Source organism: Nicotiana sylvestris, chromosome 4, assembly GCF_000393655.2.
Source record: "Nicotiana sylvestris chromosome 4, ASM39365v2, whole genome shotgun sequence".
Taxonomy (NCBI): Eukaryota; Viridiplantae; Streptophyta; class Magnoliopsida; order Solanales; family Solanaceae; genus Nicotiana; species Nicotiana sylvestris.
Window position 1 is genome coordinate 178,313,797 of NC_091060.1, and position 14,497 is coordinate 178,328,293.

At 38.0% G+C, this 14,497-nt stretch overlaps 1 protein-coding gene across 1 annotated transcript; it reads right to left on the reverse strand.

The window, feature by feature from the left end:
- Positions 1-9,529: 9,529 nt before the first annotated feature.
- On the reverse strand, positions 9,530-11,133 carry LOC104218529 (ornithine decarboxylase 1B, chloroplastic). The gene has a single exon (XM_009769050.2). It carries the CDS (start codon positions 10,999-11,001, stop codon positions 9,700-9,702), a length of 1,302 nt encoding a protein of 433 aa, XP_009767352.2. The 5' UTR covers positions 11,002-11,133; the 3' UTR covers positions 9,530-9,699.
- Between the last annotated feature and the right edge of the window lie 3,364 nt (positions 11,134-14,497).

The window sequence follows — 14,497 nt, forward strand, 5'->3', positions numbered from 1 at the left end:
GGGGCAAAGGTTGAGGTCGAGGCAGGGGCAGAGCTCAGCCCAGAGCAGCAGCACCAACGTCGGAGTCTCAAGTTGAGTTTGATGATGAGGTTCCGGCCCAGGCAGTTCCGGTAGGCCCAGCTCAGGTCCTAGAGGGGTTCATTTCTACCCCAGTACTCCAAGATGCTCTGATCCGTCAAGTTAACCTTATGGAGAGTGTCACCTGGGCAGGCTTACTTCTTGTAGCACCAGCCGTTTCTCAGGTTGGAGGAGAAGCGCGAAATCCTGCTACCCGCACTCCAGAGCAAATGGCTCCCCAGTTTTAGACTCCAGCAGCTTAGCCAGTTGGAGCAGTTCAGCTGGGTGTGGTAGCTCAGACCGGTGATGGAGCAGCTATGTCTGCTGATGCCTTGTGGAGATTGGACAGGTTTACCAAGCTCTTCACTACCACTTTCAGCGATGCATCTTTTGAGGATCCCCAGGATTATTTAGACAGCTGTCATGAGGTTCTCAGGAACATGGGAATAGTGGAGACCAATGGGGTAGACTTTGTTGTTTTTTGCTTATCTGGATCCTCCAAGACTTGGTGGATAGATTATTGTTTGGCTAGACCAGTTGGGTCATCAGCTTTGACTTGGGATCAATTTTTTCAGCTATTTCTGGAGAAGTTTCTTCCTATCACTCAGAGGGACAACTATCGGAGGTAGTTTGAGCGTCTCCAGCAGGGTTCTATGACTGTTACTAAGTACGAGACCATATTTATTAACTTGGCCCGTCATGCTCTTCGTATACTTCCCACTGAGAGAGAGAGAGAGAGGAGGTTCATTGAGGGAGTCATTCAGCCTATTCAATTGCAGATGGCTAAGGAGACGGGGAGTGAGATTTCTTTTCAGGAGGCAGCCAATGTGGCCAGGAGAGTTGAGATGGTTTTATCACAGGGGGTGGTTAGGGGTTAGACAAGAGAGCTCGTCATTCTTGTAGGTTCAGCGGTGCCTCGTCTGGAGGCAGGGATTCTTTTGGAAGGGGCTATCCTCCCAGGCCGTTTCATTCAACACTTCAGGCTTCTCATTGTGCCATAGGTGGCCGTGGTTCTCACATGCAGTATTCTGATTAGTAGTCCTATAGTGCATCACCAGCTCCTATCAGTGCACCTCCGCTTCAGAGTTTTCAGGTTCGTCAGCCCCAGCAGCCGAGGGTTTGTTTTACTTGTGGCGACACAAGGCATATTGCTAGATTTCACCCTCGAGCACCGAGAAATTCTCAGCACCAAGGTTCCTGTGCCATAATTTAGGCACCGAGTGTTCCACAGCCTGCTCAGCCAGCTAGAGGTGGAGGTAGAGGTGCTAGAGGTGGAGGTATAGGTATTAGAGGTAGAGGTCAGACCGCTAGAGGTGGAGGCCAGCCAACAGGAGGTCATCCCAGAGATGTAGTTCAGAGTGGTGGGGCCCAGCCCCGATGTTATGCTCTTCCAGCCAAGCCTGAGGTTGAGGCTTCCAATGTAGTTATCACAGGTCATGTTCTGGTTTGTAGTAGAGATGCTTCAATTTTATTTGATCCGGGATCTACATACTCCTATGTGTCATCTTATTTTGCGCCGAATCTGGTCATGCCTAGTGATTCTTTGAGTGCTTCTGTGTATGTGTTTACACTGGTGGGTGATTCTATTGTGGTAGATTGTCCATCGTTCATGTATAGTTATGATTGGGGTTCTTGAGACTCGAGTAGATTTGTTACTTTTGGACATGGTTGATTTTGATGTCATATTGGGATGGACTGGTTATCACCTTATCACGCTATCTTGGACTGTTATGCCAAGAATGTGACCTTAGCCTTGCCGGGGTTTCCTCATTTGGAGTGGAGAGGGACTCCTAGTCATTCTACCCGTAGTGTTATCTCATATATGAAGGCTCGACGTATGGTCTAGAATGGGTGTTTGGCATATTTGGCATATGTTCGTGATTCTAGTGCTGAGGTTCCTTCTATGGATTATGTGCCTGTAGTTCATGATTTTTCTGAAGTATTTCCTTCAGACCTGTCGGGTATGCTACCCGTCAGGTATATTGACTTCTGCATTGATTTGGATCCGGGCACTCAGACCATTTCTATTCTGCCGTATCGTATGGCCCTGCCTGAGTTGAAAGAATTGAAGAAGCAGTTGCAAGTCTTGCTTGATAAAGGCATCATTAGACCTAGTATCTCTCATTGGGGTGCGCCGATGTTGTTTGTTAAGAAGAAGGATGGATCGATAAGGATGTGCATAGATTACCGGCAGTTGAACAAGGTTACAAACAAGAATAAGTATCCATTGCCGAGGATTGATGATTTGTTTGATTAGCTTCAGGGTTCCAAGGTATTTTCAAAGATTGACTTGAGATCTGGCTACCATCAGTTGAGGATTAGGGCATCTGATGTCCCTAAGACATCTTTCCGCACTTGGTACAGGCATTATGAGTTCTTGGTGATGTCATTGACCAATGCTCCAGCAGCTTTTATGGATTTGATGAACCGAGTGTTCAAGCCTTACTTGGATTCGTTCGTGATAGTCTTCATTGATGATATTTTGATCTATTCCCGCAGCTGGGAGGAGCATGAGCAACATCTGATAGTGGTTCTTCAGACTTTGAGAGATAGTCAGTTGTATGCTAAGTTTTCGAAGTGTGAGTTCTGCTTGAGTTCAGTTGCATTCTTGGGTCATGTTGTATCAACAGAGGGTATTCAGGTAGATCCGAAGAAGATAGAGGTAGTCAAGAACTGGCATAGACCCGCATCAGCTACAGAGATCTGGAGTTTCTTGGGTTTGGCAGGCTATTACCATCGGTTTGTGGAAGGGTTTTCTTCTATTGCAGCCCCGATGACTAGGTTGACCTATAAGGGTTCCCAATTCAGGTGGTCGGACGAGTGTGAGGCAAGCTTTCAGAGTCTCAAGACAGCTTGGACTACGGCGCCGGTGTTGGTGTTTCCCACAAGTTCAGGGCCATATACAGTTTATTGTGATGTATCTCGAATTGGACTTGGTGCGGTGTTGATGCAGGATGGCAAGGTTAATGGCTTATACTTTGCAGCAGTTAAAGATTTATGAGAAGAACTATCCGGTTCTTGATTTGGAGTTAGCATCCATTGTTCACGCATTGAAGATTTGGAGGCACTATCTGTATGGGGTGTCATGTAAGGTGTTCACGGATCACAAGAGTTTGCAGTATTTGTTCAAGCAGAAGGATCTAAATTTGAGGCAGAGAAAGTGGTTGGAGTTGTTAAAGGACTATGATATCACCATCTTATAACATCCGGGAAAGGCCAATGTGGAGGCCGATGCTTTAAGTAGGAAGTCAGCCAGTATGGGCAGTCTTGCATATATTCCGGTCGGTGTTTGAATTTTCAGCAGGTAAAGTACGAGCATCAGAGACTGGGAGGTTTGTTTTAGAAGATTGAGATTCCTAAGTGGAAGTGGGAGTGTATCACTATGGACTTTGTTGTTAGACTCCCACGGACTCAGATGAAGTTTGACGCAGTGTGGGTTATTATTGATAGGCTGACCAAGTCAGCACATTTCATTCCTGTGCCAGTCTCCTATTCTTCCGAGAGGTTAGCTGAGATCTATATCCGAGAGATTGTTCATCTTTATGGTGTGCCTGTGTCTATCATTTCGGACCGAGGCACACAGTTTATCTCACATTTTTGGAGAGCAGTTCAGCGTGAGTTGGGCACATGAGTCGAGTTGAGCACAACATTTCATCCTCAGACGGACGGGCAGTCCGAGCGTACTATTAAGATTTTGGAGGATATGCTTCGAGCTTGTGTCATTGACTTTAAAGGCTCGTGGAATCAATACTTGCCTTTAACGGAGTTTGCCTATAACAATAACTACCAATCGAGCATCCAGATGGCTCCTTTTGAGGCTTTATATGGTAGGCGGTGTCGGTTGCCGGTTGTATGGTTTGAGCCGGGAGAGGCTCGGTTGTTGGGTACGGATCTAGTACAGGATGCCTTGGACAAGGTAAGGATCATTCAGGATAAGCTTCGTACAACTCAGTACAGGCCAAAGAGTTATGCCGACCGTAAGGTTCGTGATGTGGCATTCATGGTCGGTGAGCGGGTGTTGCTTTGGGCGTTGCCTATGAAGGGCGAGATGAGATTTGGGAAGAGGGGCAAGCTTAGCCCTAGGTTCATTGGCCTGTTTGAGATTCTTGATCGAGTGGGAGAGGTGGCTTACCGACTTGCGTTGCCGCCGAGTTTATCAGCCGTGAATCTAGTGTTTCATCTGTCCATGCTTCGGAAGCATCACGGCGATCCATCCCACGTGATAGACTTCATCACTGTCTAGTTGGACAAGGACTTGTCCTATGAGGAGGAGCCGGTTTAGCCATTCTAGACTGGCAGGTTCGTCAGTTGAGATCGAAGAGTTTCCCTTTTGTTCGTGTTCAGTGGAGAGGTCAGCCTGTTGAGGTATCGACCTGGGATTTCGAGTCCGATATGCGGAGCCGTTATCCCCATCTTTTCTCCGACTCAGGTACTTCCTTCTTATGTCCGTTTGAGGAAGAATAGTTGTTTAGAGGTGGAGAATGTGATGACCCAAAAGGTCATCACTTGTTGTAGAAATAAATTCTGTGTTTCGAGGCCTTAAAACCTCTTTTTTGTCTCACCTCAATTTGCGTGCACAGTCCGGGCGTGTATCCGAAAAGTCATTATGTGAAATTCTGTGAAAAATAATAAATTATGCTTTTAAAATGAATTTAAGATGACTTCGGTCAACATTTTGGGTAAACGGACCCAAAGAAAATATGGGACTTGGGCATATGCCCGGAATCGAATTCTGAGGTCCCAAACCCGAGAAATGAATTTTTGAAGAAAATTATTTAACTGAAATTGTAAGAGTTTTTGGAATGGAAACTTGAATGTATTGGAATTTGATGGTATCGGGCCTGTATTTTGGTTCTGGTGCCCGGTATAGGTCTTATATGATAGTTAAGTAGAGCCTGTAAAATTTGGTAAGAAACGGACTTTATATGACGTGAATCGGACCATCGGTTGCTAAAAATGGAACTTAAGAGTTCATGATATTTTTCTTTTATTTTGGTGCTAAATTCATGGTTAATGATGTTATTTTGATGATTTGATCGCACGAGTAAATCCGTATATTTTTGGACTTACGTGCATGTTTGGTTTAGAGCCCCGAGGGCTCGTGTGTGTTTTGGATAGGCGACTGAGTGTTTTGAACTTAGAAAAAACTGTTATGTATTGCAGGTCTGCAGGTTTCGCAATTGCGAAGCCTGGCTCGCAATTGCGAGCTCGCATTTGCGAATGAACATTCGCATTTGCGAAGACTGGTCTGACAGGCCTTGGGCGCAAATGCGACCTTTCCTCGAAGGTGACCGGAATTGCGAAGGTGATCGGAATTGCCCATGGTCGCAAATGCGACAAATCCTTCGCATTTCCAATTTTAGCATTGCGAACCCTGATCGCAATTGCGACATCTGCGATCTGCAAAATCATAACTTAGCCGAAAATATTTCATTTTTCAAACCTTTTCAAAACTTAAACACCTTTGGGCGATTTTTCAAAGACAACTACTCTTCTAAATCGATTGTTAGTCATTTCTAACTCATTTTCATTAATCTTTAACATCTTTTCACATGATTTCAACTCAAAATCAAGGGTTTTTATGGAGAAAATTGGGTGTTTTGGGTAGAACTTAGGTTTTCAAATTTTGGAGATTTGGACCTGAGTTTAGGTCCGATTTCAAAATAAATTATATATTTGGGTTTGTGGGTGAATGGGTAATTGGGTTTTGGTTCGAACCTCGGGTTTTGACCATGTGGGCCCGAGGTCAATTTTTGACTTTTTGGTGAAATCATTGGAAAACTTATTTTCATGCATTGGAATTGATTCATTTAGCATTTATTGAGCATCTGGTTGCTCATGTTCTTACTCAAAATGGTCTAGCAGCATCATTGATCAAATAATGCCTCCAATTAATTGCTAGACCAATGCTTATGATTACAATTTTTTTTATCTCAACTTGGGGTCATGCTATTTGCATGCAACAGCTCTTGTATGGATCAGGTTATAAGTTATCATAAAGTCTGCTCATTACAATTAGCTTATGATCATGAGCCAAATATTTCTCATCTTAGAATATTTGAATGTGCGATATATATTCTAATAACTCCACCACAATGCACAAAGATGAGTCTTCAAAGAAGATTCGAATATATATTGGTATACCCAACATTAGGGGCAGAAAATAAGTAGCTGAAATAAGAGACAGATTGAAATGCATCATCTCCGAGATATCAAATAAAGTTTTCATCATAAGAGACAGATTGAAATGCATCGTCTTCGAGATATCAAATAAAGTTTTCATCAGGGGGAGTATAACACACTACACTCTTTCTCTTAACCAAAATTTTGTTCCAATTGAGTTTTCTTGGTAAGGTTTTTAATGAGGCAACACTCAATGCGTATTACAAGATGTGTGTACTCTTTTTTCTTTACTAGGCTTTTTTTCCATCGAGGGTTTATTTTAGGAAGGTTTTAACGAGACACATTATATATGGACATCCAAGAGAGAGTGTTATAAATCCAATGTATGTGGATGTCACTTTCAACGTATGTTGATGTTCTCTTCATAGCTGTCTTTGTCAAATTCAATACCAAATGAATGAGATCATTTAATACATGTAACATATAAATAAGATGTTAGTTCTCCTGTGGAAGATACACAAGAAACATACTTGGAATAAGAAGAAAGTTCTCTCTTCCTCTCTACATATATTGTCTACTTTATGTTTTATATTGTCACTTTGAGCTTAATTTCTTAACACTTTTCAAATTAATTAGTCAAACACAAACTGCTTTTTTACTAAAAATAAGTTTAGAAAAAGGCAATTCTTAAAATAAGCTGATTTTTCTAGCTTGGTCAAACATGCTATAAATATTCATGTTAAATCATAGCCGTCATACATAGTATAATATTCATAAATATTAAATAAGAAGAACTATTTCATATGATTCATATAACTGGTCCAAATAATGTTATACTTAAACATAATTGATTGGGTGATTCATTTACATTATTATATTGTAAAAATATATAGGTTCGAGGGTAAGGTCTTGATTATATTTAAGTTCCTACTCCCTATCATGATTCATGAATCAAATCGCAACTTAAGATTCGGTTTGGTTTTGAAAGATCAAGTTACTTATTTCAAGTAATTTAATATTTTACATTTACTGTTATTGTTGTCTTTCATCTTTTACTCAAAACTAATACTCCCTCAGTTCCAATTTATGTGAACCTGTTTGACTGGGCACGGAGTTTAAGAAAAAAATGAAGACTTTTAGTATTTATGGTCCTAAACAAGTCCAAATGGGGTCCAAAGTATTTGTGTGGTTATAAAAGCTTCTCATCAAGGGTAAAGTTGTAACTTTAAGCTAAATTGTTACCAAATTTAAAAAGGGTTCATTATTTTTGGAACGAACCAAAAAGAAAATAAGTTCACATAAACTGGAACAGAGGGAGTATTCGGCAATCGGCATTATGGACAGCCTCAGTCGTAACTACAAAAGATATGAATTTGACCTATTACTTACCCCATCTTATTTTAATTCAAACCCTCCCAAATTTTATATTAATTTTCTCTACGTGTATTCTTCTGCTTGTAAGTTTATCTCGATATTTAAAGACCACAATGAAGTATTATGAGCAAACATTTGATTATGCACATATATATTTGTAGCGTGTGTTCTCATATAAAAAAGCACGTAAAATAGTTTGATGAAATATTAGTGCAAAGAAGATACATGATATCACCAAGTCTATTCACCTTTTTCTTTATCCGATATTTGATATCTGCTTTGAAACTTTGACGGATTCAGATTTACATTATATTAAATTTATTAAAGAGGAAAACGCTTCATACTAGTGATAGATGAAAGAAAACCAAGAAGTCGGTTCTCCTCCACTTACGTAAATCACATAAGAAGGTGACACATATAACACCTATGTTTTTCCTTTAAATTATTCATGAAGGAGTTAAAAATGATACACACTTCATCACTAAAAATTTATTTACCACTTCTCACTAACCAATAATTAATTTAACTAAATTTAGAGCTAAATCAGGTTAGATCAACTTATGAAGCTTAGATATTTATAGAATAAGTTAAAAGTATTATAAATTGAAGTTTTCCCTATTTTGAACTGAGGAAATAATATTATTATTAAAATTTACTAAATATTTACTTGGGGAGAAAAGACAAATATTATGGAAATATGAATTCAAAGCTTTAGAAGCAAGTGGGGTTCAATGCCCTTGAATCAAGGGCATTGAATTCTTAGTCATTGAGCAATTTTTCCAATAATCTAGGAGACAGCTCACCAATTAATGCACACTGGCTCCACCTCCTGTGTTCAAAGGCGGATGCAATGTATCGATAATTTGACAGGGGGGTCAATTGAACCGTGTATTTTTTGACACAAAACATAAAGTTACGTATAGAAATTTATTAAAATTGCAAAAAAATTATATGTATAAACTCATAACTTTAAAAATATAATATGCTCATGACAAAAACCTTAACAGTTAAATACATAGATCTTATATCTTGAAACCGCCTTTGTATGTGTTCATTGATGGTTTTCAAAATGTTACATTTTGTCAACATCAAAATTGATGTACTAGGTCTGAGATGAGGGTCTATTAGAAACAGATTTTTTTATCTTCGCAAAATAGGGTAAAGCTACGTATACATTATTTTTTTCCAGATCTTAGATTACAAGATTTGTTATTGTTATTGTTGTTTTAAAATATATGTACCAACATATGTTTTGTCTGCTAGCATACTTATCACATATAGTATTGTATAACAAAGTACACTAAGATTTTCTATTCTTGTTCCATGGCACCATGTGGAAAAGACCAGCCAAATTTAGGTAAAAGAATTTATATTTTGAAAACTGCAATTACCGTCTCTTAGCAACCATTTCTTGGCTTATTATAAATTAATTACAAGTCCCTTAAAGAGCTGATTAGAATAAAGGTAAAGGATTAGAATAGATCGTCTGTCATTATTCTTGTTTGTATCAATAGCTTTAGTACATACTAATCGTTATTTATGTACTTTTGTGTTTCTTAATTGATGTGATCATTTGTCGTTGCTTTCGTTTCGGCCTTGTTGCTTTCGTTTCGGCCTTCTAGGTCTATTATTATTGTTGTTAAAGAGCTCATTAAGAAAAATCCGAGAAGAGCGATATATTGAAGCATGGACAATTTTTTTGTAAATCTACAAATGTATAAATAAAAAACGTGCACCCAAACAGATTTATCTAATACTCCATCCGTTTCATATTAAATGGGGTACTTTTCTTTCTAGTCTGCTCCAAAACAAATGACACATTTCTAAATTTGGAAATAATACTTTAAACTCTTTTATTTTATCCATTTACCCTTAATGAGATGCTTTTATAGTCACACAAATATCATGACCCCACAAACTTTTTACCCATTATGTTTCTTAAACTAATTTTTAACTAATTTTAAAAACTTCCATATTAGAGAAAATCACAATTAGCAAATCCTTGCATTCTTATGGCATACAAGAGAATTACAAGCTGATTTGGAATATAAATTACTACCAAAAACAACAAAATTAAGAAAAAGATACCCAAAAAAGGAAAAAACCATCAAAACCACGGTAGTAATTCCTAATACAGGTGGTTCATCAGCTTGGATAAGCATAAGCGAGGTGAGTAACAATGGCGGAAGTATTAAATCCATTAAAATTGGACCCAGCTGCTTTAGTATAAGCACCCATATTAGGAAAAACCAGCCAATCATTAACCTGCAGCTCCGGTAACTGGTAATCCCTTAAAACAGTATCAAGAGCATCACAAGTGGGCCCAAACACAGTCGTCGGAAACGTTTTCGACCCGCCGCAGGTAACGTTACTACGATTCGACAGAACAGCTAACGGCGTTGCATTCACCGTCGCATGGTCGTAAAGTACACAGTTCATCGAACCGTACAGCCCGTCGTTAATCCAATACTCCCTCAATTCACCCCTCACTCTTTTCCCTATAATCGTCGTTGCCAAAGTAAACGCCGTCTCTGCAAAAAACCGACCCGGTTCAGCTATGATTGTCAACTCCGGTTCGTCATCGAAGTGTTGTTTTAAAGCTGATTTAACGGCGACGGCGGCGGTTGTGAACTGGTGGCCGGATGTAAACCCGCCGCCGACGTCTAGAACAGTCATTTTCGACATCCCGAGTTTAGCAGCTGTTTCAAACACTTCCTTAGCCGCGGCTATGGCGCCGAGATAAGCGTTTGAATCGGCATCTCCGCTACCGATGTGGAATGAGACGCCGGATACGGTGAGACGGGCGGCTTGAGCTGCCCGGAGCAGCGGGTCGACTTCTTCTGGAAGCGCGCCGTATTTCGGGCCCATTGGGCATCTCGCGTTGCCGTCGAGCATGGGCTTGATGCGGAGCAAGAGTTCAGATTTCGGGTGATGCTTTCGGATCTTGTAAACCTCGTCTTCAGAATCATAGGTTGTAAGATTCACCCCAACTTTTGCTGCAAAAATAATATCGGATTCCGGTTTGCATGGATTTGCGAAAACAATACGGTCAGGTGAAATGCCAAGAGATAAAACATACTCAATTTCAGCTCGGCTAGCACAATCAAAATTTGAGCCCATAGCAGATAAAATTGAAAGGAACGACGGTTCAGGGTTACATTTAACAGCGTAAAATGGACGGATATTTGGGAGAGCAGATTTCCATTGGTCCATAAGAGAAACAACCTCACCCAAGTCTAGCACGTAAAAAGGTTGTTTCTCATCTTGTAATTTTTGGGTTATGATTGATAACATGAAATCTTGTAAGGCATCTCTTGAGAGAGGGATGACTTTTCTGGTGCCGTTTTCCGCCGCCGCCGCCGCTGTAGGAGAAGCTCCGCCGCCAATTGTGGACTGAAGAATGGCCGCCGGGTTCAACCCGGAAACGATGATTGTTTGGCCGGCCATCCAAACAAAGGAAGAAAAGAGAGAGGTAAATGAGAGGAAGGAATCAAAGGGAAAGAAAAGAAACTAGGGATTCAATAATATGAATGTTTCTCTTGTTCCCTTTGAGACGGGGAAACCTCAAAAAATGTTTATCATTATATAGAGGGACGAAAAGTGATACTACTACTGATAATATTGTGTAATCTACGTAGTATTTTCTTCTTTTTTTTTTTTTTTAGAGAAATAGCTGTTGAAGGGGTAGGTGGTCAACGGTATTGAATTTAATTACAATAAGTCATTTATGTAAATCTGATGAAGTGATGTACTTTTTGTTGGGTAAATGATAATTAAATCTATATTATCCAACGGTGCATGATTTTTTCTACGACATATTAGAGGATCAAGAAAAAATCAGTGGAAGTCAATCCACATATAATTACTCGTATATTGTGTTTGCACCGGAGTATTTTTAAAAATAAATGTCTATCATTAATCATATTAATTAATGTGTGTTTTTATTTTAACTTGTGACTTTTAAAATTAAATTGCTTAGTTTAGTTTAAATAGGATATGTATTATATTTGTAAATTACATAATTAAAGTTGTAATCTTGTACTTGTAATTTCACTTGTTACATAATTCTAATCATATTAAAAGTCCTCTTTCATTACATCTTCTCCTCTTTCACTATTCTTTTTTTTTTTCGGTTCATTGTTCGAAATTTAAATATTCAGATTTATATAGTAAAAGGTCAATTACGAAGGATTTTGAGCTCCTTAAAGATGACCCAATTTTTAAAATTTGAAGTGAAAATCTCTGATTAAAGGTGAAATTTTTTACATTCAATCACACCGATTGGTGGTATCTTTCACTATTCTAATCTATTCATACCTTTAATAATAGTAAAATGGAGATGCATGTGCATGATTGGTTTAGCTTAGCCAGCCTCTTTCTCTAATTTAATTTATTTTATTTTCAAATCTCGGGATAAAGAAAGAAAAGAGCACATGAAAAATGTGGATCTTAGGGAAAGGACAGCCAATTGTGGCTTGTCCTATTTGGTGGTGTCAACACAAATTGTTATCGTTAATGAACTAATTTAGCATCCCAGAACAAAGCATATACCCCTTTCAAGGGCTCCAACAGTCAAGTTCCCTTTATAAAAGTCTCACCAACCCCTACCAAAGGCACCAACAACCCCTTTGGCTTTGAATTTTGGCATGAGTGGGTTCGTTACGAACAAACAACAACATATCCACTAAATTTTCATAAGCGAGATCTGAGAAGGATAAAATATATGTAGCTTTACCTCTATCTTGGAAGGACAGAGAGGATGTTTCCGATAAACCCTCAGCTAAAGAAAAAATAAAAAAAAAGTAATAACAATAAGTAGTTACAACAACAAAATAAAAAGAAGACCGAAGCCAAGATAACAATTAAACGGTAGGTAATAATAGCAATCTAAGAATAAAGGTATATCAAACTAACACTAATGTTATCAAACAAAGAAAGACAAAGAGAAACGCTCGACTACCTACTAGCCTTCTACCCTAATTCTCGAACTTCACGGTCTCCTATCAAGGGTCATGTCCTCAATAAGCTCTAGTTGTGTCATGTCCCGTCTAATCACCTCTCCCAGGACTTCTTAGGACCTACCTCTACCCCTCCCCATACCCATCAAGGCTAACCTCTCACAAGTCCTAACTGGGACTTCTATGCTTATCCATTTAACATGTCTGAATCATCGAAATTGGTGGATTTACGATTCGAAGTTTATGAGTTTCTCAAGCAACATCAAATTAATATACAATAATAATTAAGTTTATAGTTAAATATCAACGCCTTAAATGTTAAAGTATTTGATAAATTTATTATTAAATAAGATTTGAACAAAAGTTATTGGATTCCATAAATCCGTAAATTATAATCTGGATCCGACCATATAGAATCCTAGATTTGATCCTATGAAATATGCATGCTATCATAATTATTGCCGCATAAGCTAATTTGTCTGGTCTGATAATTTTAAGTCTCATAGCCCTCCGCCATCCGCCCTCCGCCCAAATAAAAAAGAAAAGAAAAGAAAACACACACATGTCTTAAACACATGTCATTATAAGATCAATTGCTTGTGTAAAATAAAGTGTATACAAAATTATGCAATAACAGTCAAACATGCTCTAGCATTTCATTACCTCACAAAAGCCCTATAATTATATGGTAACAATTTTCTTTTTTCTTTTTCGTCTGTGGCTGCTTGGCTTTTAACAGAAATTATATACGTTTCTTTAATTAATACATCATATAATTAGTAGTGGACTCGTGGGATTGAGCTAAAGTGCCATTTGATTGGGTTCCAATTGTCATTAGATGATTAGACAGACCTTACTAATTTCACATGCAACAATTTAACTAGCGTTTGACCATAAATTTCCAAATTTGTTTTAAAAAATATGATTTGGATGAAGTTTGGTTTGAAGATGAAAATGTGTTTGACCATACGTTTTCAAAACATATTTCCCAAATTTATTTTGGAAAAACATGTATATTATTAGTGTTTGTAAAGATTTTGGCCCAAAATCAGCTATTGAGCTGGTTTTGAGATTTGGGATTTTGCTAAAATATAGGCAAAATTTATGACCAAACATGTGTTTGCCAAATAAAACCCAAGTTTATTTTGTCAAAATCTATGACCAACATTTGATAAAATTTATGGCCAAACGGACCTTAGTTAAGTGTGTATGAGAAATTAATTTGGAATATATAAATTGAAAGTTGGCTGTTAGACTATGTTCTTCTAGTAGTATTTGTGGTGGGTCCACATAAACGTGATTTCAGAGAGTAGCAGGTGATAACTGGTCTATTTTGGTGTCTTTTTTTCCTTCATTCAAGGAGATTTCTATGTGTTGATTAACTCATAAAGAAATTTTATATGAAAAAATAATAATGTAAAAATAGTTACGAGATTGAATAAAAATACAGAAAATATTATGGAAAAAATTAATTATTTAAATATATTTTTATATTATCTGAATTTCCACATAAATTATGTAAATATTATTTAATACGCCAATCAAACAGCGCATTGTTTATATAATGATTATTTTTTCCTGATCACTCTAACCAAATATCTTATAATCATTTATACACTAAAATTTGTGTTGAGATTATTTATCCTAATTCCTCCAAGGCTCCAACCATTCTTTATAAGTACATTAGTTAAGACCTACACGTGAACCTTTGAATATGTGTTGTTTCCTTGTCTGCAGCTTCCCATCATAGTCACACAACTTGTTCATAATTGGGGTCATTAAACTCTGGGAGCAAGCATAAGAAGTATGGGTTTGGCACGACTTAGTAATTTTGGTATAAACGGTGTATATTTAGCGAAAAATTCATATATATATATATATATATATATATATATATATATATATATATATATATAAACTTTAGAATAATTAAACTTCATTCAGAACTCATAAGTTCAAAATATAATATCCATTAATTTTAGGGG

Coding starts and splice junctions, on each gene's coding strand:
- LOC104218529 (XM_009769050.2), bottom strand. CDS start 11,001: ATGGCCGGCCAAACAATCATCGTTTCCGGGTTGAACCCGGCGGCCATT.